The 23,587-nt window shown below is 35.0% G+C and overlaps 2 protein-coding genes across 7 annotated transcripts in view; one reads left to right on the forward strand and one right to left on the reverse strand.

Annotated features, from left to right (window-relative positions):
* Positions 1–23,587, reverse strand: part of Amd1 (adenosylmethionine decarboxylase 1) — a 530,556-nt gene that overhangs the window by 183,905 nt on the left and 323,064 nt on the right. The gene's annotated exons all lie outside the window — the stretch shown is intronic.
* Positions 1–23,587, forward strand: part of Cdk19 (cyclin dependent kinase 19) — a 159,031-nt gene that overhangs the window by 115,378 nt on the left and 20,066 nt on the right. For 4 of the 6 annotated variants that reach the window (XM_076858353.2, XM_076858356.2, XM_076858355.2 and 1 more), the window contains 2 exons: positions 15,264–15,321; positions 21,101–21,232. In XM_076858353.2, the coding sequence (XP_076714468.1) occupies positions 15,264–15,321; positions 21,101–21,232 (190 nt within the window). The remainder of the gene's footprint in view (positions 1–15,263; positions 15,322–21,100; positions 21,233–23,587) is intronic. The other 2 variants (XM_076858358.2, XM_076858357.2) reach the window with 1 other exon arrangement.

Consider the following 23,587-nt stretch of genomic DNA (forward strand, 5'->3'; position numbering starts at 1 on the left):
CAGATGTAGAACATTTAACTAGCTTAGATGGGGACTCTCTTGAAGGTCTATACTAAGCTGAAATTAAAAGGGTGAGTAGAAATTAATAAGGTAAAAATGAGTGGAGGAGGAGAGGATTTCAGGTAGAGGAGACAGCTTACATTAAAGGAAACAGGCTTGCTTTTTGTTGCTGGGACAACAAAAAAAAATTTAGGAGGAAAGATTTATTTTTACTCATATTTCAGTCATGGTCAGCCAGTTCCAAGGTAGAAACTTCATTCAGAAGCCTTAAAAGAGGGGAGAGAAATAGCAGGAGGTTCCCAAGCAGGGGTGGGGAGTATGGGGGTGAAGGGGTGGGGAGCATGTACCATCAATGGATTAGTCCACCGGTAAGGTCAGAACCTGCATGATCCAATCATTTTCCAAGGGTTCCACCTCTGAACACTGCTGCTTTGGAGACCAGGCCTTCAATATATGAGCCTTTGTGGGACACTTCATATCCAAACCAAAACAAAGAATTAAAAAAAGAGAGAAAGGTGTAGGAACCAGTAATGGTGATTCTTAATTGCCCTGTTTAGAAGTATGGATTTTTCCGTTTGCCAGTTTCCTGAGCTGGTCAAGTTTTAAAGCAGACCACTGAGACAGTTAAGGAGGGTTGGTTTGAGGATTCAGGGAGAGTAGCTTTATCAGGTTGTTCAAGTCAGCTAGTTGAGAAGTCATGAAGACCTAGGGCAGAGGTGAACAGCATAAAGAAGAGGGAAGATAATAGGTAAATATTTAGGACTGAAGTCATATTTGAGGATTGATTAGATTTGAGGGATAAAAGACAGAATGGAGTTCAGACTTATGCTTTTGTTGACTGAGAAGCGAATACTGCAAAAAGAGGCGGTTTTGAAAGGGAAAGGTAATTCAGTTTGGACAAGGCTCATTGTGTAGAGATGGACAACATACAACTGACATAACTCTAAGGTACAGTGCAGGATTAGAGCCCTAGAAGTCTGCACTTGGGAGTCTCAGCACGTAGGTGACTTCTGAAATCCTCAAATAAACCAGAAGCAGAATTTTCAAAGAACCTATGTTCAGGGGTGAGCTTGTTATCATTTGAGGTAAGTGCTTTTTCTAGTTTTCTGACACTTCTTTTAAAATTGGGAAGTCACCTATCAAAGGACCATTAGTAATTCATTTGTTTGTTTGTTTATTCATTCAACAAAAGTTTTCTTTAAAAAAATTATTTATGATATGCTTAGATTTCAACAGATATATACAGTGACAGAACTTCCTCTCTGCCTTCTAGGAAGTTGCAATCACAATGATCACATTCTCTATAATTTTTAAATATAGATTCTATTATCCAATTAATGAGGTTATTTTAAGGGCTAAACAGTTATGATAGACTAATACTATTTGTAAATGACCATTGTGTTTGCTAAATAAACGAAAGCATAGATCTTACTCTTAGTAGTTATTTGTCCTATTTGCTGCAACACAATCTTATTTGTTTGGGGTGAACAATGAACAACAGTGTACAGAAAGGAACATGAACTGACGGTTTTCTCCTGGGAATGTTCTTCTGTAGCAAACGTAAAGGGAATTGTGCCAACACTATGTTTAAATAAAAGTACAGTTGTAGTCATTAATATCAGGCCTGCACTGTTCATTGTTTTTAGAAACCAGTCCAATTGACATTCTGATTGTTCTTGTTCCTATTATTCAGGATTGTAGACAATTGTGTTTGGGTTTTTCTGTCTTCCCCGATTGGTGCTGATAAGAGTCATATTGTGAGTTTCATATATTTGTTCTAAATGTCTTGGGGTGGGGAATGAAAAGCAAATGTGGTAGAATGACTGTGTATCTTTAAGGCTGTTCTATTTATGATGCCAGTTAACTGAAATAAATTCAATCCTGTGGAAAAAAAGATACTATAAAAGGGAAAAAGCAAATCTGGAGTGCATGAAGAGCATCATGAATATAAATTGAATTAACTAAATTCTGCAAAAACACAGATATTTCAGTGATATCTTCTGAGTGGTTGTTTTATTTATCCCATTATTTCCTTCTCTTTTGCCTTGAAAATACAATTGAACTAAAGCAAACCTTGTAGAATTGATTTGTCTGATTTTATTGCTGATAACTTAAATGTGAGCCATCCAACTACTGCCATTTCTACTGTTTCTATGGTAACCAAAGTGTGCAAACCCAGCAGTATCACTTTCTTTCACAGCTGGCATTTTTTGTTCACAGTAAGAATAGGAGTTTTAGTAAAGCATAGTCTATGTTAATTGGGATGTAACTAGGTCAGAACAATTTTGGTATCCTTTCTTCATCATTTAGATTTGTGTGTGGGTATGGGTTATGTGTGTGAAATGAAGTTTCCTTGTTTAAACAATACATATACTTTCACTGAAAGTAATCACTGTAGGTGGTCTTTGTAAAATTAAACATAAGGGCTGGGGTCATAGCACAGTGGTAGAGTACTTGCCTATCATGTGTAAGGCATGGGTTCGATTCTCTGCACTGCATATACATAAAGATTCATTGACAACTAAAAAATGTTTAAAAATGAAACATCTGTGTATATAATTCAGCATGAAATCTTGCTTGGATGGAGGTATTCTGAAATTTGCCCCAAATACCCTATAGACAAATGAAGTTTCTGGGCACAGTGGCACATGTCTGTAATCCCAGCCACACAGCAAGTTGAGTCAGGAGGATTTCAAGTTCAGCCTGGGCAATTTAGACCATGTCTTAAAATTAAATAAAAAGGGGGCGATGTAGTTCAGAGGTAGAGCACTTGCCTAGCATGCATGAGATAAGACTTTGGGTTGAATTAATACCACCATGCACATACCCATGTGAGAGAAAAGAGCTGGGCGCGGTGGCTCATGCCTGTAATCCCAGTGGCTCTCCAGAGGCTGAGACAGAAGAATCGTGAGTTCAAAGCCAGCCTCAGCAATGGCAAGGTGCTAATCAACTCAGTGAGACCCTGTCTGTAAATAAAATACAAAATAGGACTGGGGATGTGGCTCAGTGGTTGAGTGCCCCTGAGTTCAATTCCCAGGGCTCCACGGCAGCCCTCCCCCACGCCCCTGCAAAGAAAAAGAGAAAAGAAAAATGAATACTTTGAAAAGTCAAACACATTTTCATGTTGGTTGTATAATTTATTTTGTTTATATTGTTACTTTGAAACATAAAATATCTTGTGACCTTAACATTTATTTACTTGTTCTGAAGGGGACAGGTAGTCCCAGTGAAGGGATGAGTATTTTAAAATTATTCCCCTGTGCAATTCTAGGTTTTAATGTACCTGTGGGTAACAGTCCAAGCTCTAGGTTTCTTTCTCAGACTTTATGGAAGAACTCATAGACTACTGTTCCCCTAACTATGCCTCTGCCCTCATCTCAGACTCTGTATAGAGACCTTATACATAGAGCTTCCATAGGATAGGCTTCAAGTATGTTTCCCAAAGGTATTCTCTAACTTCAGTGCTAGCTAGACTCTCTTGCTTCTGTTTGTGTCCTCATTCATTGTTCTTGTTGTTTCAACAGTGCGATTGAAAGAATGTCTAACAAGAGTTAGTTAAGTGATATAAAACCTGCTTCCTGTAGTTCTCACATTTGGCAGTTCTTATTGTATTTTATTTATTTTATAAAGCAGTTTTTGCTCCCATATACTTAAAAATTATATTTTATCTTACTATCTTTATTTTGAAAGTGTCTAAACTCAAACTTTTGGTGTTAACAAATACCGTATAGCAAGTGGTATGTAAGATGATTTGTTTGAAAGTTTACAACTTTAAAAATTATGTCCCCTAGAAGTAGCTTTCTCATTAAGGCCTTTAAAATTATACTGTAAATATGCATTACCTTCTTTTCACTTATTTGGGCCACATTCACTGTGCCTGGCTTCTGTAAATGCACAGAGATTATTTTCACTGAGTTGCCAGTGACCTTCTAATTATTCATTCCACTTGTAGCTACTTCTTCCTTTTTAAATTCTCTTATTGTCTAGAATCCTGTTCTATATAGGTTTTTTTTACCTTTGATTTTCTTCACAGGTTGTTTCATTGGTTTTTCCCCCTCCCTTTATTTTCTCCAGTAGTATTTATTTTTTATTTTATTTTTAAATATACACTTCTCTTATTGTAAATAACTAAATTTTACAAGATCAAACATCACAGAAATACATAATATCATGGTAAATGACAATCTTTCCAAATCTTGCCATCAGAGATTGGGCAGAATACCAAAATCAACCTGTATTCCTCCCTGTCCTACCTACCCATCCATCCATCCATCTACCCACCCACCCACCCACCCACCCATTCATCCATCCATCTACCCACCCACCCACCCACCCACCCATTCATCCATCCATCTATATTATACAACTATTTAAAAGTTAAGGGTAAAAAAGAAGGATAAAATAACAGAATGATGCTAATTCTATTCATATAAAACCTAAAGTCTTTCCTAGTTCCTGTGTGACTCTATGATTAAAACCTCCCTCCAATCTTTGTCTTAATTCTCCATTGCTTCTCCTACTACTTACTCTTCTCCTCTCACATTGACTCCAGTCAGTTACCTCTACTCTTTCTCCAGCTGGCTAGCCTGCTAGCTCATCAAGATTCTCCCTAACTGCTACAGACATCATGTCCTTGCTCTTGCCCATCTGCAAACCTATGGCAGCCCTCACCAACTCTCAGAGCACAGGCTAGACGTGCTCAAGAAGGTAGCCAGTTCCAGTTACTAAAGTGACTTGATCTATAAACAGAATATTTAAAACAGCAAGTAAGCCCTTCCTTGGGTTTCCTTTCTCTATAATCATCACAACTGTATTATTCTGTCCTTCCTATTGCCATGGTTCTCCTTAGCCATGTCTCTAGTTTACTCCAGGCACACTTTTTTTTTAAAAATTTCTGAATATGAGCTTTATGGATTTTTTTCTTTCGTTTTGGTACTAGGGATTGGGACACTCAACCACTGAGCCACATCCCTAGCCCTATATTGTATTTTAAAAATTATTATTATTTGCATTACAATTCTTAATACACCTTTATACCACAATTTATCATATCTCTGATTGTATATAAGGTATGTTGACACCAAATTCACATCTTCATACATTTATTTTGTATAATGATGAAGATCTCCTTCCACCATCCATGCTATTCCCCTTCTCCCTCCCTTTCCCTCCCACCCCTATTCCCTATCTAGAGATAATCTTCCTCCCTTGCTCTCCCTCCCAACCCCATTTTGAGTCACCCCCCTTACATCAGAGAAGACATTTGGCATTTGTTTTTTTGGGGATTGGCTAACTTCACTTAGCACAATCTTCCCTAATGCCATCCATTTCCCTGCAAATGCCATGATCTTATTCTTTTTTTTTTTTTTTGCTGAGTAATATTCCATTGTGTATAAATGCCACATTTTTAAATCCATTCATCCACTGAAAGATATCTAGGTTAGTTCCACATTTTAGCTATTGTGAATTGTGCTGCTATAAACATTGATGTGGCTGTGTCCCTATAGTATGCTGTTTTTAGGTCCTTTGGGTATAGTCCGAAGAGAGGAATAGCTGGGTCAAATGGTGGTTCCATTCCCAGCTTTCCAAGGAATCTCCATACTGCTTTCCATATTGGCTGCACCAATTTGCAGTCCCACCAGCAATGTATGAGTGTACCTTTTTCTCCGCATCCTCGCCAGCACTTCTTGTTGTTTGTCTTCATAGTGACTGCCACTCTTACTGGAGTAAGATGGTATCTTACCGTATCTTAGTTTTAATTTGCATTTCTCTGATTGCTAGAGATGATGAGCATTTTTTCATATATTTGTTGATTGATTGTATATCCTCTTCTGAGAAGTATCTGTTCAGGTCCTTGGCCCATTTATTGATTGGATTATTTGTTTTATTGGTGCTTATCTTGTTGAGCTCTTTATATACCCTAGAGATTAGAGCTCTATCTGATGTGTGAGGGGTAAAAATTTGTTCCCAGGATGTTGGCTCCCTATTCACCTCACATATTATTTCTTTTGCTGAGAAAAAACTTTTTAGTTTGAATCCATCTCATTTGTTAATTCTTGGTTTTAATTCTTGTGCTATAGGTGTCTTATTAAGGAAGTTGGGGCCTAGTCCCACGTGATGGAGATTAGGGCCTACTTTTTCTTCTATTAGACAGAGTCTCTAGTTTAATCCCTAGAACCTTGATCCATTTTGAGTTAACTTTTGTGTATGGTGAGAGAGAGGGATTCAATTTCATTTTGTTGCATATGGATTTCCAGTTTTCCCAGCACCATTTGTTGAAGATGCTATCCTTTCTCCGGTGCATGCTTTTGGCACCTTTGTCTAATATAAGGTAGTTGTAATTTTGTGGGTTAGTCTCTGTGTCCTCTATTCTGTACCATTGGTCTACAGCCTGTTTTGGTGCCAGTACCATGCTGTTTTTGTTACTATTGCTCTGTAGTATAGTTAAGGTCTGGTACAGTGATACCACCTATTTCACTCTTCCTGGGTCTCTTAGTTTTCCAGATGAATTTCATGATTGCTTTTCCTATTTCTATGAGAAATGCCATTGGAATTTTGGTTGGAATTGCATTGAATCTGTATAGTACTTTTGGTAGTATGGTCATTTTAATAGTATTAATTCTCCTATCTATGAGCAAGGTAGATCTTTCCATCTTCTAAGGTCTTCTTCTATTTCTCTCTTTAGGGTTCTATAGTTTTCATTGTAAAGATCTTTCACCTCTTTTGTTAAGTTGATTCCCAAATATTTTATTTTATTTTTTGAGGATATTGTGAATGAGGTAGTTTTCCTCATTTCCTTTTCAGAGGATTTGTCACTGATATACAGAAATGCCTTTGATTTATGGGTGTTGATTTTATATCCTGCCACTTTGTTGAACTCATGTACTAGTTCTAGAAGTTTCTTGGTAGAGTTTTTTAGATCTTCTAGGTATAGAATCATATCATCAGCAAATAGTGATAGTTTAAGTTCTTCTTTTCCTATAGTTATTCCTTTAATTTCTTTTGTCTGTCTAATTGCTCTGGCCAGTGTTTCAAGAACTATGTTGAATAGAAGTGTTGAGAGAGGGCATCCCTGTTTTGCTCCAGATTTTAGAGGAATGCCTTCAGTTTTTCTCCTTTTAGAATGATGCTGGCCTGAGGCTTAGCGTAGGTAGCTTTTACAGTGTTGAGGTAAGTTCCTGTTATCCCTAGTTTTTCTAGTGTTTTGAATATAAAGGGGTGCTGTATTTTGTCAAATGCTTTCTCTGCATCTATCGAGATGATCATATGGTTCTTATCTTTAAGTCTATTGATGTGATGAATTACATTTATTGATTTCCATATGTTGAACCAACCTTGCATCCCAGGGATGAATCCCGCTTGATCATGGTGCACGATCTTTTTGATATGTTTTTGTATCTGATTTGTCCAGGCACACTTTTGCCTCAAGCCTTGCAAGTTGCTCTTCTGTCTGGACTGCTCTTTCCTTAGACATCCAGCTGGCTCACTATTGTACCTCCTTCAGGTCTTATGCAAAATGTTACTTTCTCCAGAAGGCTTTCTCTGAAGAGAAAAGAATGCTTAAACAATGTGGAAGATATCACCTTACCAGTTTATTCAAAACAGTACCTATCCCTATTCCTTGCTTTATTTTCTGTCTTCATTATCTTCTGAATATGTACTTACAAAAGAATATCTAAAATATTTATATGTCATAAGGCATAAAAATACAGTGAATTGTCAAGAACCTGTCACTTAACTCAGTAACTAGAAGATTACCAATAGTATGCTTTTATTTGTTGTTCCATATTCTCCTACCTCCTCCCAAGAGGGAACAAATATCCTGGATTTGAATCAATTATTCTATTCTATTTAAAAATGGATTTATCTTCCTGGGTAAGATGGCACATACTTGGAATCCCAGCGATCTGGGAGGCAGTTGTAGTGGGATTGCAAGTTCGAGGCACTTTAGTGAGACCCTGTCTAAAAATAACAAATAAATAAATAAGGAATGGGATGTAGCTCAGTTGGAAAGGACTCCTGGGTCCAGATTCCTATTTCCACTCCTCAAAGCAGTCCAATACTGGGGCAAGGGGAGAGAAAAGATTCATCTCATTTAGTATATTTAGCTCTGCCTGATTTTAAGCTTTTTGAAAATGCTATCCTGTTGTATGTATGTAGTCTTCTAAAACTTGCTTTTTTTATTCAGTGCTTCCACAATTTGAACATGTTTTTACATTTGTTTATAATTCAGTGACTTTTTTCACTACTGTTTTAAAATTTTGTGTTACTCTACCACATTTTTTAAAAAAAAATACAAACTGGTATTATGAACATTCTATGGTATATCTAAAAATAGAATTACTGAGTCAAAGGGTATGCATTTGTTTACTTTTGCAAGTTGTTGTCAAATTGTTTTCCAAAGAAGTTATACCAGTTTATATTCCTACCAGCGATGTATAAGAATTTCCATTGATCTACTTCCTATTCTTAATTTTTAACCAATCTAGTAAGTATAAAGTCCATTGTGATCTTACTTTACATTTCCCTTATTGGTTGGGTTGAACATCTTTTCATAATACTTATTAAAAATTTCTGCTTTAGTTGATTATCTGTTTGGACATTTTGCTCATTTTTCTGTTTGGTTGTTTTTCATTTTAACTTGTATGATTTCTTTAATCTTTCTTGCTTATATGTGTTATAAGTACTTCTTCCAGTTTGTGCTTTGATTTTAAATTTTCTCATTATTTTTTGATGATTGGAAGTTATTAGAACATAGTCAAATTTCTCAGTCTTTTATGATCGGAGTTTTTTGTAACTTGTTTTAAGAAATTTAAATCTACCTCAGGATCAAAAAAGATGTTCTCAGACTTTTTCTCTGAAGTTCTAAAGGTTTACTTTTTATTTAGATCTTCAGTTGAAATTGATGTGTGTGTTATTTAGATCTTTGGTCGCAATTGATGTATATGTGTGTGTGTGTGTGTGTGTGTGTGTGTGTGTGTGTGGTGGAGAGAGAGAGAGAGAGAGAGAAGGTGATGATTCATTTTATTTTTTCACATTTATACAAATCCTCATCTGTTGTTACAGCATCGTTTTTAAAATAGTTGCTCCTTTTTCCATTGATCTCAAGTTGTTCTTCCGTCAGTATCATGGTTTCCATCATTGATTAGTTTATCTGTTTCTGTACTACCATCACACTGATAATTATCATAGCTCTAAAACAAGCTTTGGTATCTGGTTTTGAGCCAGATTCCTATTCCCACTCCTCAATCCCTTGTATAATATTCTTTGTATCTTGGCTATTCTTAGCCCTTTGCTCTTTTTAGAATCAGCTTTTCAAGTCCTACCTCCCCCATTACAAAAACTCTAATGGGATTTTTTAATTGAAATCACATTGAATTTAAAAATAAATATGAGGAGAATTGATATCTTTACTACATTGAGTCTTTTTATCTCTTAACATGAGGTCTTTATTTAGGACTTCTTTATGTCATTTAAAATAAGATTTCATATGTATCATGTACATCCTTTGTTTTAGTCAGCTTTTTTGCTGCTATGACTAAAAGATCTGACCAGAACAATTATAGAGAAGGAAAAGCGTATTTGAGGGCTCAGGGTTTCAGAGGTCTTAATCCATAGAAGGTCAGCTCCTTTCCTCAGGGCTTGAGGTGAGGCAGAACATGGTGGAAGACTGTGGCAGAGGGAAGCAGCTTACTTGGTGATTAAGAAGCAGAGAAAGAAAGACTCCACTGACTAGATGTATACACCCCCAAACCACGCCCCAATTCCCACCACCTCTAGCTACACCCTACCACTTCAATTACTACTTACTTAATCCCTATCAAGAGGATTAATTCACAGATTAGGTTAAGTCTATAACCCAGTCATTTCTCCTTCAAACCTTTTTGCATTCTCTCACATGAGCTTTTGGGGGACACCACATCTAAACCATAACATCCTTTGTTAATTTATTCCTAAATACTGTATAGTTCTTATTGCTATAGAAGCATTGGCTTTGAAATATATATATTTCCTAGCTCTTACTTTTACTAAAATATAGAAATGCATTGACTTTTTTATATTATTCAATTAGCCAGATATCTTTCTAAACCTTTCTATGATTGCTAATAATTTATCTTTTGAGTTTTTTGATGTAGATAATGAAATCATCTGAGTAGTTTTATTTCTGTCTTTATAATTCATGTGCCTTTAATATTGACCTATAGCATTATATTTACAATACATGTTAACTTTAGAAGTGATGATAATGGACATCCCTGAATTCGCGCGCGCGTGTGTGTGTGTGTGTGTGTGTGTGTGTGTGTTACTGGGGATTGAATCTAGGGGTGCTCTACCACTAAGCTGCATCCCCAACCCTTTTAATTTTTTGAGAGGGTTTCACTAAATTGCTTATTTTGGAACTTGGAATCCTCCTGCCTTAGCTTCCCAAGTTGCTAAGATTACAGACATGTGCTATTACCAATCTTAAAGGGAGTATTTCCAGTGTTTTCTTCTTAGATTTTGATATATACCCTTTATCACTTTAAGAAAATTGTTTCCCGGGGCTGGAGTTGTAGCTCAGCAGTAGAGCACTTGCCACCTATGTGTGAGGCACTGCATTCGATTTCTAGCACCACATATAAATAAATAAAATAAAGGTCCATCAACAACTAAAAAGAAAAAGAAAATTTTTTCCTAGTCTAAGTTGCTGATAATTTTTATTATGAACAAGTATTAAATTTTATTCACTGCTTTTTCAGCATCTATCAAAATGATTGTATCATTTTCATCTTTATAGACTTGTATGGATTTTCTCATGTTAGACTATATTGGTATTCTTGTTTCCTAGATTTGATTTACTGACATTTTGTTTAATTTTTTTTTTATCTATACTGAAGAGTAAAATTATTCTGAAAATTTTCTTTTTCATGCTTTGTCTGGTTTTGCTATCAAGCTTAAACTGGCCTAATAGGAATAGACAGATAAACTACAGTTTCAACTTAATTCAGTGCTTCTTAATTTCTTCAGGTTTTCTAATTCATTTTGAATCAATTTGTAGGCTACATTTTCTTGACTTTGGCTATTATGTATACGTTTTCAAATTAGTTAAGTTCTCCATAGGATTCTTTTATCTTTCTGTCCTCCACTGGATCATAGTTATGTTTTTTTTTTTCTTCATTTGTAATGTTGTTTATTTTGTACCTCTCTCTTCTTGCTCCAGTTGTCCCATGGACTTCATAAATCCTCTCGGGTTCATAAATTTCTGCCCTTTTCTTTGTCTTTTTCCTTCTACTCTCTTTTTGTTTATTTTCTTGAGCAGTAGCTACTGCTGCATCCTTTTCTTCCTCCTCCTTCCTCTCCTCCTTCTTTCTTTCTTCTTGTCCTCTTAATTCATTATTTCCAAGCTTACTTTTTTCCTAACATAGTTAATTTATAAATTTCCTTATAATATAGTATTATATTAGCTGCGTTTCACAGGTTTTGAAATGAAGTATTTTAAATATTTCATTCCTGAGTATTTTAATTTTCTTTATGATTTCTCCTTTTACTTCTGAGTTCGTTAGAAATATTCTAAGTTTTAAATTTATATTTTTATAATTGACTTTAAGTTAATTGAATTGTAGTCAGAGAACATAGTCCATTTAATAACAATTTCTTGAGACCTGTTGGTATATAATCAACATTTGTAAATGTGCCTGAGAGGGAAAAACATATTCTCTAATTATTGGGTAAAAAGTTGAGTATATACCCACTAGTTCATCCTTGTTAATTGTATTCTTTGAGTAGTATACAAAACTAATCTTTGTCTGCTTGAAATATCAGTATTTAAAAAGCTATATTATCATTGGTCTTTTTTCTCCCTGAAGTTATATCAAGTTTTAAACACGTACATATTTAAATACGTACATACATACATAAGTGTGTGTGTTTGTATGTGTGTGTATAAGTAAAACGTAACAAGTATAGAATCGTTGCCTCTTTCTGGTAAATTGAACTTTGTATCATTATATAATGACCATTTCTGGACCTAATAATTATGCTTTTGTCTTCAAAATTATTTAGTCTGACATTTCTGTGCTTGACTCAGCTTTCCTTAAGCAGTTAATATATTTTTAAACATTCTTAAATTTTTAGCTTTTAGGGTCCTTCATTTAGGTTACCTCTTGTCAATAGCATATGAATGGATTCTGATTTTAATTCACTATGGAAACATGATTCCTCAGGCCTAAGTTGGGAAAATTTTTTGCCTCTAGAAAGGTTTTGCTTTTGCTTCTTCTGGTGGTATCTAGGTTTAGTTCCCTTCAGGGTCTTGGCAATTGTAGAATAGAAGACTCAACTTCCTCACCTGGTTGATGATTCAGGGTTCCATGTCCCACGGGAATTATGTATTTAGTATCTGCTCTGAGGTCCATTCTGCCTTTCCTTAACTCTCCATCCATAAGGATACATTATTCAGAGGCTGAAAGTTGTTGTAGATATCTTTGACCCCTGTGAGATAAGGGACACTTCGAGAAATTTTCCTTATGCTGCATATAATTGTTCTGTAAGGGCAGGGTCCCTTAGAACACTTGGTTAGCCATAATACAAGATATGGCAGTCTCCTTGTTTTCTTTATTTTCATATTACTTATAATATGTGATATACTATGTATATACTTATTTATTCTCTTTCCACTAGAATATAAACTCCAAAAGGGCAAGAATTTTTCTTGTTTTTTTTCCTATCACATTTCTCACATCAAAACCATTGTCTATTGCTTAGTATGCATATAATCAATATTTGTTGAATAAATGAGGATGGAGAGAATGGTGTAAAAAAACAATGATGACAAGTCTTGAACTTTTACCTTGAAATGTTTTTGTGTTCCTCTGTGACCATTGCCACAGATTAAGTTGTACTTTTCCCTAGACTATTGTAGCTCATTTCCAACCTCCACTTCGTGCTTCATTGGTCATTGATTCATCTATCCTTCCAATCTATCCTTCATATTGTTTCCAGACTTTCTTTCTTAAATAGATATGATTATCTCATTGTCTTGTTTTGCTTTGTCTATAGAATAGGTTCCAGTTTTTTTAATGTGGTATTTTATTCCCAACATAGTTTTCTAGTCTTTATTTCTGTACAAAGCATTCTATGCTCTACTCACATAAAAATACTCATACAGGCTCTTAATATGGTATGTCTGTGTTTTTATGTGACTGTGTTCTTACCTGTAGGATTCCATTTGCCGAAACAGTCATTCTTTTGTTTCTTCTTAATAAATCTGTGTCCTGTTTACTTGTAGTCATCCAGAGTCATCTTCCTAAAGACTATCTGATATTCACTGAAAAGAATCATTCTTTTGGTACTTTTCTGTTTTGTCACTTTTTATAATATGCATTCTATTCTAAAAAAGCTGTCTGTCCCAACTTGCCTTACTAGGCTTATGCTTCTTGACAAAGTCAAGGTCTTTAAAATTTTTTTCCCTAAAGGTCTGCAGTACAGTAATAATGTATCTTTGATAAGTAGTTACCAAACTTGATTCTTTTTCCAAACTTGAATTTGGAAATTTATTCATTCATCAGTTTTTATCTGATGTTATTTTTCTTATTTTTCTATGGTGAATTAATCCTGTCTCACGTTTTTAATTATTACACTGTAGTGGCAATAACTTTCAAGTGCAAATTTTCTTATTCTCACTCCCCTGGCTAGTATGACTTAGGCATCTCATGTTACACAAACTTAGTGTCAACTACTCTTTGTTGTTCTCCATCCCAAACCAGTATCTCTCACAACTTTTCTATTTCCATAGAAGGCACTGTCATTCTTTTGAGCACATAGATTCAGAAAACTTTGGTGAAATCTTTATCACTCTTTCTTAATCTTTGATTTCAAGTAGTCACAAAGTTCTCTACATTTTCTCCTCTAAACACTTCTCAGCTCCATTTCTTCCTCTCTGGTCCCTTATCACTTCATGCCCAGTTCTCTTATTCCACCTTTCCTATAATCTCACCTGGCATTTAAGACTATCCAGAGTCCAGTTTCATCCAACTTCCCCCAACATGAGCCTTCTCCTGCTAAGTCAGACTTCTTATTGTATCCTCAGTATACCCATTCACAGTTTTTTCACCTTCTGTGATGCTCTGGTGCTTTCACTCTTCCTCTACTCTGCCATGCTGATTGCTGTTCATTTTTCAGGATTTGCAAATGGATATAGTTCCCACCCTTACCCCCGGTGAACATTTCCCTCAATAATGAAATCTCTAGTTAAATCACTTCTGACTTTGAACTTCTAAAAAGTAGTACTTATTGTTTTCATTGAAATGCTTTAAAAAATTAGCAGTTTGAGAGGGATCATAAAGGTAGCCCAGTTAAATCTCTAATGGAAGAAAGGCCTCAGGCCAGGCTTCTAATATTATATAAAACTTACAATTTTTTTTCTACATAGTGAGCATCTGGAGATTAGGATCTTGGTTTTATGATGTTTTAGTTTTTCCTCTTAATGCTTAGGTATGTTTCTTTGCCCCTAGAAGACATTAAAACATATTCATCGATTAAATAAATGAATTCAGTAAATTTAAACACAAATTTTCTCGACAAAGATTTACTTGCCTCTTCCCACCCCAAATCTCTCTGCACAGTTTCTTTTTCCAAATGTCTGAAGATAAAGATAGCTTAAAAGATGGTAGATACATTTACCGCCTACTCATTTTCTTTATATAGCTCTGTATTAACCTTGGTTTTTACTTTTCTACATTTTGAAATTATATTTGGAGTTTCTTACTTTTGCATGTACATATGAATTTTAATGGAGTCTGTTAAATGTTGGTCATGTTTTCCTACAGCAGGTTAGGAATATTTAGCAAAGAATGTTCCATTTGATTTATTTAAGTGAAGGCAATTTTATTGTGGTTTGAAATTTTTATATAAAAAATTTTCATCCACGCAAACTCTTTGTTCTGGGCAATAATCAGTTTATATAACTTATGCAGGTTTTAAAATTGTTATTACTATTTTTTTGTGTGAGATGATTATAAACAATAACTTTAATTGTTTTGTAATTATTTGAATGGCATAATTTTGAAAATAAGTTATGTTTCCATGACAAGGATGTTTATGTAAAGTTAGTGTTAACTTCAAGTGTGTTGAGTGCTTTAACTATGTAGAAGGTGCTTGCTATTTGATTTTAAGTTTAGTTTTGATGAAAATGCACAAATGCTATTTTCATATTATAAGAAGTTTTTCCATTTTAGAGCATGTCAAAGGAATAAACAGTAATTTGAATGCTCTATTTTTATTTCTAGAAACCAGCAAATATCCTAGTAATGGGAGAAGGTCCCGAGAGAGGGAGAGTCAAAATAGGTAGGTAATTACTCCTTAAATAATTTATTAAGAAGCTGAAATTCCTTCAAAGATGGTTTCCCTATTTAATACTCTTATTTAAGAAGTTAATTTTAAAATTACTTCTGACATTATTTTTAGAAAAGATGTTGGAAAATGTAGGTGTATAGTTGATAAAACCTCAATCCCTCCCCCCCCAATAAGATCCTGTAATTCTAAGCTGAGAAATCACTGGGAATTGACAAGCAAGCCCACGAAGACATTCACTCCCATAGCATGTGTTTATGTTACTTACTACCACTGTCCTGCAGAGTTACCCTAAACATAATCCCATAAATCTCGTTTTTTTCCTTAACCTTACCAAATGTCCTTTCCCTGAATATATCCCCCTTGACTTAATACATAGAGACCCTCATATGTTTTCCTCACTCCCCCACTCTTGGCCTGCATATCCTGTGCCAGGGACTGACATTTTTTCCCAATGAATATATGTTTATAGCCTTTCATACTTACTTGAAGGGTCTAAAAGAAATTAACATTATTTATACCTAAAAAATGAGCTAAGAAATGCTTTGTCTAATTTATTTTCATAGAAATTATGTTTATTGGATGTTCAATTTTTAAAAAAATTTTTTAGTTATAGATGGATAAATACCTTCTTTCTTTCTTGATTTTTATGTGTTGCTAAGGATCAAATCCAGTGCCTCATATGTGCTAGACAAGCACTCTACCACTGAGCTAAGTCCGGCCCATGTCCAGTGCTTTTTAAAAGGACTTTAAATTTGTTTTATTAGCCTACTTTCTTTGCTATTAGAATATACTGTGCTAGAGAAGGTGCTAAGTTGACCTAAAACAAACTCATGCTTTCCTGCTTCATCTGAGTCTGTCCTGGCTGCTTAGTTTTCAGCTTCTTCCATTACTTTCCTAACCTATTTCTGAAGAAGCTCTAAACCAACTTCGCTTTCATTAAAATTCTACTCTGAGTTTGCATTCAGCTTTATTCAAAAAAGTATTCATGTTAATTAATTACCTGGGGGCTACTATACCTCTTATCTTTTCCCCTCCCTTTTCTATTCCTCCTCACTTATTTGTGTTTTATACTCACACTCTTTTTCTTATAGGCATGTACCTACATTTTACGAGGTACAGGTTGAGTAAAAGGGATTGTCCCTCCCTGTGAGAGACAGTAAAATAAACTGTACGGTACAGTGTGGTAGGTGCCTTCAATGTTATTTCATTTATAACGTAGATAAGGAAAGCTGGATTTAGACAGTTAGTAGCTTATTTAGTCTTTCAAAGGTAGGACTTGGATTCCTAGTCCTGAGACTACATGGCTAACAACAAACAAACATCTGTTAATGTCAGAGTTGGTTGTGTGACTTCCTCACTTCCACTTTTTGTCAACACAACTCTGCCTATGAAACATCCTCAGATAAAGAGTTACTCTTCCCTTCCAAAGTCGAGCTTATTAGTTCCTTTCCTATCTTCTAAATATCACTCTGCCCTGCCTAAGATTCTTATATGATAGTATTATCATTTTCCCTTTCTCAAGTTTCTTCTTTCCTTCAAACGTTCATAGTCCTTTTCCTGATTTTAAAATAAATCTTGTATCCATGTTGTTTTCTTTAACATTAGTTCTATTTTTATTCCACTCTTATTCCTATACTTCTGGAACATCCTTGATGTTCACTTTTGGATTCCACTTACCCTAATTTGTTATAGTCTGGCATCTAATTTATCTCTTGATCAAAACTGCTTTATAAAAGGACATCTGTGACTCCTAGCTTACCAAACCCAGTGTCCTACCTTACTCCTGTTCTTCTTTACTACAATAAATCATTTGTTCCTCTGGCCTGTCTGGTCTTGAGACTGTCTTTTTCCTTGGTCTATATGGCATCATATAATTCTATTTTTCTGTCTGCGACTTTTGATGTTACTTCTGCATTTCATTCATTAATGCCTCTTACTCCAGTTTACCTGTTATTTTAAGATACCCTAAGTATTGGTTTGGAACATGGTCTCCTTCTACAGTTACTTCTTTAGGGAATTGATAAATTTGATTTCAAAATCTTGATTCTGTGAAAATGATTTTAAGATCTGGGTGTTAGATTCTATTCTGTCACCCTAGCTGAATTCTTTTCTTTCTATTTGGCTGTCCTCCTGGCAGTCTATACTCCATTGTTCCAAACCAACTTCATCATTTTCTTATTCACTCTCTCTTGTTTGTGTCATTTACTATATCCCAGTCACCCAAATCTAATGTCTTCTTACTACTCCTTAACATAAAATCCATCGTCTGGTTGGCAATTAATAACCTTAATGTTAAGAGTTTTAGGATTGAATTTTAGCCAAGATTAGGGATAAAATCAGGATTGAAAGTAAGAAATAATAAAGGTCTAGTTGACTAAATTACTGTTTTTTAAAAATTTATTTTGGTACTGCAGATTGAATTCAGGGGCATGTTACCACTGAGCTACATTCTCAGTCCTTTTTATTTTTTGAGACAAAGTCTTGCTAAGGTGTTGAAGGTCTCAATAAGTTCAAGGATGACCTTGAACTTGGGATCCTCATGCCTTGGTCTGTGAATCACTGGGATTAGAGGACTGTGCCACTGCATCTGGCATAAATTTTGTTTTGATGTCATGTTGATGTTGTTAGTGCTGGGAAGCCAATCCAGGGCCTCCCACATCCCAGGGAAATACTCTACCAGTAAGCTACGTCCCCAGTCTGCACATTAGTTTTAAAAAATCACTAGTGGCTGCTGGGCGTAATGGTGTATACCTGTCATCCCAGGAAGTTCACAAATTCCAGGCCAGCCTGAGCAACTTAGGGAGACCTTCTCTGAAAATAAAATGAGAAGGGATAGGTATGGTAAAGTACTTGCCTAGCATGTGCAAGGTCCTGGATTTCAGTTCCTAGCACTGCAGGAAAAGAAAAAAAAATTAATAATGCTATTACCTGTGATAAATGTTTTAATACAGTTCTGTTTGGGACTCATAAAAGAAAAATATGCCTGGTTGAATGGAAAATATTTTATGCCCTTTCCTATATCTGAATCTTCTCTTCCCCAGCAACCTAAAGACTTCCAGGCCAAAATGTGTATTACCTTCCTTTTTGCTATTTAAAAAGATTTTTCCTTCAGGATCCAGCTCAAGATACAGTTTAAATTTAGTCCACTTTCACCAGTGTTTATTAAGCACTGTTCCACATAACACCTTGGAAGAGACCCTCCCCACAAGGGATTTAGCACCTAGTAGAAAGCAGTAACAATTTTCTTTATTCTCACAGTTCTTAGAACCTTTGCTAATTTTATTTACTCCATATATTTTGTTATGTAAACTCTTTGGATGGTATATCTGATTTTTATTTTATTTTATTTTTTTGCTAATTTTCTTTCATTTGACACTGCTTAAGTAATACCCACACCAGAATTCTGCTACTCCTGTCTGTTTAATTGAAGAATTCAATTAAACCAGCTGTTGTTGTAATGGTTACTTAGTTAGTTATCTTTTGTTTAAATTAGTAATTATTTGAAAAATGGTTTGAAGCTCCTTTGAAGTTAATATAATAGGCAGGAATTATTAAGACTATTGTATCCTTCTGGCCTCAACTTAATCTGACAGTGATTAGATGAAACTTAGACAAAACTAAGGAGGTAGAAAATAAGAGGAGAAATGATAACTTTAGCCTTTACTTTAAAATGCTTTTCAAAGGATAAAACAGCATTCCATCATACTTTACCATCAACAGTAATCCGCATCTGATTGTTTAATCTGATTTATCGTATATAATCATTTTCATCTGTGTGATGACATACTTACCATGAACAATAACACCTATTAAATATATAAAACAGTGCTTTGAATATTGTGTAATATTGTAGAATAATAGGTGTAATATTAGTAAAATGCTTGAATATTTTTGTTTGCTGTAGGAAAATTTAGTTCAACAACTGCAGGCACCAGCACAGGCTTCCTTGGATAGCTTTGTTTTTAAAGACCTGGATACTCCAAAAGCATTCTCTGAAAGTTCTTGTAAATTTTATTCAAACTCTAAGGAAACAAAATCACAGTAAATCAAGATTTCAGTGTAAATTATCATACATTAATTTCAGATTAAATGATACTCTATAGTTGAAACTTTTTATGTATGTTTGTACATTTTATATTGAGGCCCCTTATGTACTCAATACATTGATTATTATATATTTCAAGTCATAGAGGCTTATCATTCTTGGAATTTTGTCTCTGTGGTTTGCATTTATCATATGTATAATTTATGGATGTCAGATTAGTGTATGAGAATGTAGATAATAGCTGGGCAGAGTGTCACACACCTGTAATTCCAGCTATCTAGGAAGCTAAGGTAGAAGGTTCAAAAGTTTGGGGCCAGCATGGGCAACTTAGATACCATTTCAAAATACAAAAAGGACTAGGGATGTAGCTCAGTGGTAGAGAGCTTGCCTAGCATATGCAAGCCCCTGGATTCGATCCCCAGCACTGCAAAAAGAAGAGAAAAAATAAGTAGCTCCTAAATTACAACATGGGTTTTTCAGTAGTGAAGATCTTTATTTACTATCTCTGTGAACCTGGGAAAGTCATTTAACTTGCTTTGGGTCTTAGATTATTCATCTCAGAAGGGGGGAGCAAAATACTTACTATACCAGTGCTCTCATTATGATTAAATGAAGCCAGGTGTGGTGGCCCATGCCTGTAATCCCAGTGGCTTGGAAAGCTGAGGCAGGAGGATCGTGAGTTCAAAGCCAGCCTCAGCAATGGCGAGGCGTTAAGCAACTCAGTGAGAGCCTGTCTCTAAATAAAATACAAAATAGGGCTGGGGATGTGGCTCAGTGGTTGAGTGCCCTTGAGTTCAATCTCTGGTCCACCCCCCACCAAAAAAAAAAAAAAAGGATTAAATTAGGTGGTATATGATGCACATAAAAGCCAGTTGTAAACTGTAAAGTGTTTTTAGACATAGGTATTTGTTATTTATGAAATCTTAAGAAAATTGATCTCTGGAACCTTATCATGGTTATAAATATTCTTTTACTAATAACATATTTTACTAATAACTCAGTTTTATATACCCCTAATATTTAGATCAGTTAGCTTTGGTTAGGCCTTTGTTAAATGCTGAATTATAACAAATTATCTCTTATATGTTCTGTGCTTACTCTTGGAAACACATGTGATATTTTGGTTACCCTTCAATTAGTGACTATTTCCCATCTCAGTTTGTGACATTTGCTACTTTCCATAATGTAAATATCCTGTCATAGCCAAATCCAAGTTACCAATATTCTGTCACCTAATGCAGAGTTAGGAAGTGATATGTATAAATCAGCTCATGTGAGCATGTAGGAGCTTTTGCAGCACATACTAAGCTAAGTAAGAATCAGTTCTTTGATGTATAGGTATATAGAAGTCATGACTGATCATGGAGACTCTCAGACTATTCTATGTATTAAGAAACATTTAAGATTATTATTATAATTGTCTCTGAGAGCCAGAAATTTGAAGTCAGACCTGAATTTTAATTCTGACTAAACTTAGCTCAGTGATGCTGGGCAAGTCTTTAGGCCATAGTTTCTTCAGCAGTAAAATGGACACCATAGTAATATCTACATCCAGGGGGATACTAAAGATAAATGAAGTGATTCCCATTTAGTGCTTGGCATAGACCTGTGATTTTTTCCAGAGGAAAAGCATTGCTTCATAAGGTTAGTGACCATTTTATCAACCTTGCATGGTTCTAATAGCATGTCAAACTGAGTTTTATATTAATTTATTTTATTTTTTAGCTGACATGGGTTTTGCCAGATTATTCAATTCTCCTCTAAAGCCACTAGCAGATTTGGATCCAGTAGTTGTGACATTTTGGTATCGGGCTCCAGAACTTTTGCTTGGTGCGAGGCATTATACAAAGGCCATTGGTAAGTTGGTCTAACATGATTTGCTATCTTGGCATCGAGCTTTCATAAATACCAAATGGTATAATAATGAAAGTACGTGGTAAAAACTACCTTATATCTTTCTGTTAAAATCCTGATATCTTCTATGTTCCTGGATTTTACATTCAAGTAGATTTGGATTTTAGAACTGAATAGGAGAATATGGTAATTTTTAAAGAAGAAAGCATTTTCTTTTAGAGAATAGAGGTATCTGATCCTATTAGGTTGCTATGAAAATAAGAACATGCAAATTTTATTTTATTCTCACCTAACTATTGACCAGAAGAACTAGAGAGAAGTTTAGGATCGTTTTTCTCACAGAAAGAAAAATATAAAAGCAGGGGTAATACAGTATTGGCCAGAACTCTTACTTGGGGGAAAGTTAGTCACCATATTTTCTAGCAAGAACTATATGTCTTATCTTTCTCTTTTACCATTAGTTATCAGAATGCAGTTTCTCCTTCAAGGTAAGAAATATAATCTAGTTAGTTGAGCAAGATCAACTGTGCTTAGCAGCTTGCTATCTCTCTACAGGGTGGTTGGGACACTGAGTAAGAAACCCTGTCATAAACACACTCACTGGGACTTTAAGTCTGCTTTATAACAGAGGCTTCAGAGATTTTGCTGCCTGGTCACTACAGTGTCCTCAGAATATCCCCTCTGTTGGTTGAGAGTCAGCTGGAGAGAGCCATCCTCAAATCTGGAGATAATAAAAGAAGCATAGTGAGTGAATGAATAATAGCTGGTAGAAGGTCTATTTCTATAAAGTGCCTACGTTTCCCAAGTGTATTCCTTTAAATTTTCTTTCTTAATTTGGATTATCTGCTTATTGGTATTAGGCTCATATCAGTTTGGACTACCTTTAATTATTTTTGTTGAGTCATATTTAACAAGGATAGTAAAATTATAATGTTAAAAATTGACAAGAAGCACAATCCTTGCTTATGAAAACCTAGTGGCACTCAAAGAACTGCAAAGGAAGTTCTCACATTTGGACAAATTATGGACAAAAATTTGGATACCTAGCCTGCTCATGGGTAAAAAAACAAACACAAATTAATGTCCTCGTTCATCAGGAGGTCTGATTTCTGTAAAAGTCAAACACCTACAATATGTTTATATGTTGCTCAGATACTGATACTCTAGCATAGAACTGTAATATTGTAAATATCTCACAAATACTGTCAAATGCTTCTGTTAAATTAATGGTAAAGCCTCTGAGTAGCCTCAGAGCTGTGAGGAAACCAGTATTTCTTTGGCAGTAGAGGATGTGAGATGATATGAGGCCCTTGTTCTCACAATTGGCCATATGATCCATGGAGGAACGTGGCAGCTGTCTGTAGAGGGTAAAGAAAGAACTACAGACAAAAATGGAAGGGATGGAGTGGCCCAACAAATGTCAACAAATGACTTTTAATGTAGCACTGTATTTTTGAGACTTTTTTTAGAATGATGTTTACTTTTTGTTATTTAGGTCTCTTCTTATCAACTATTGGAAGCAGTTAGATCCCTTAGGCAATCTCAGAAGCTACCAGAGGATAGGAATAGAGTGAGTAAAAATAAGCTAAAGAGAAGGTTAGAATGTTGGAAGAAACAGGTGGTGCCTTGGAACAATCAGGCTGATGTTGGATAACCTAGAGGATGCAGTACCCATAAAAGTCCATATGCCTGTAGCCCTCACCTACTACCAGTACAGTCTATATCTAGAAGAGAGTGTTTTCTCTAAGAAAAGGCATATTCAGCCAATACTTTTTGTTAAGCTAAGTGATGCTCCACTAAAGTCAGTTTCATTCTCAACTCATGGTAATACCCATTTTTAACATGTGCTTTTCACACAGTTCACACAGTATGTGTGACCCACATACTTTGAGAGTCCATACTTGGAAAAATACAGTTTTATAATTATTTTCTGATTAGATTTTCTTATGTTAAAATAAAAATAGTTTTTGGAGATAAAGGTAATTGGGTATGAATTGAAAACCAAGTATATTTCTTATTTCCTCAGTAAGGAGAACTAAAATTGAATTTTAAGCTTGCAACTTACTTGCTCACTAAATGAGATTTACCATTTAAAGATAAAAGCATAATTACTAGTTTCTAATTTTAGTAAAGTCCTAATTATTCATTCTCAATAGGAGTTAGGATGTTAAGACAGAGAAAAGAATAATTCCCTGAATCAATTATCTTTGGCCTTGAAAGATATTCATAGCATATGTATATAAGCACATACATAATCACTCATTCTCATTCTTCTCCATACCAGTCCATGTCAGAAATGAGTATGTATATTCAGAGCATAGGAAAAAGAGTTTGATGATTTGATAACAGTGGAGTTTT

The sequence above is a fragment of the Callospermophilus lateralis genome, chromosome 6, assembly GCF_048772815.1.
Source record: "Callospermophilus lateralis isolate mCalLat2 chromosome 6, mCalLat2.hap1, whole genome shotgun sequence".
NCBI lineage: Eukaryota > Metazoa > Chordata > Mammalia > Rodentia > Sciuridae > Callospermophilus > Callospermophilus lateralis.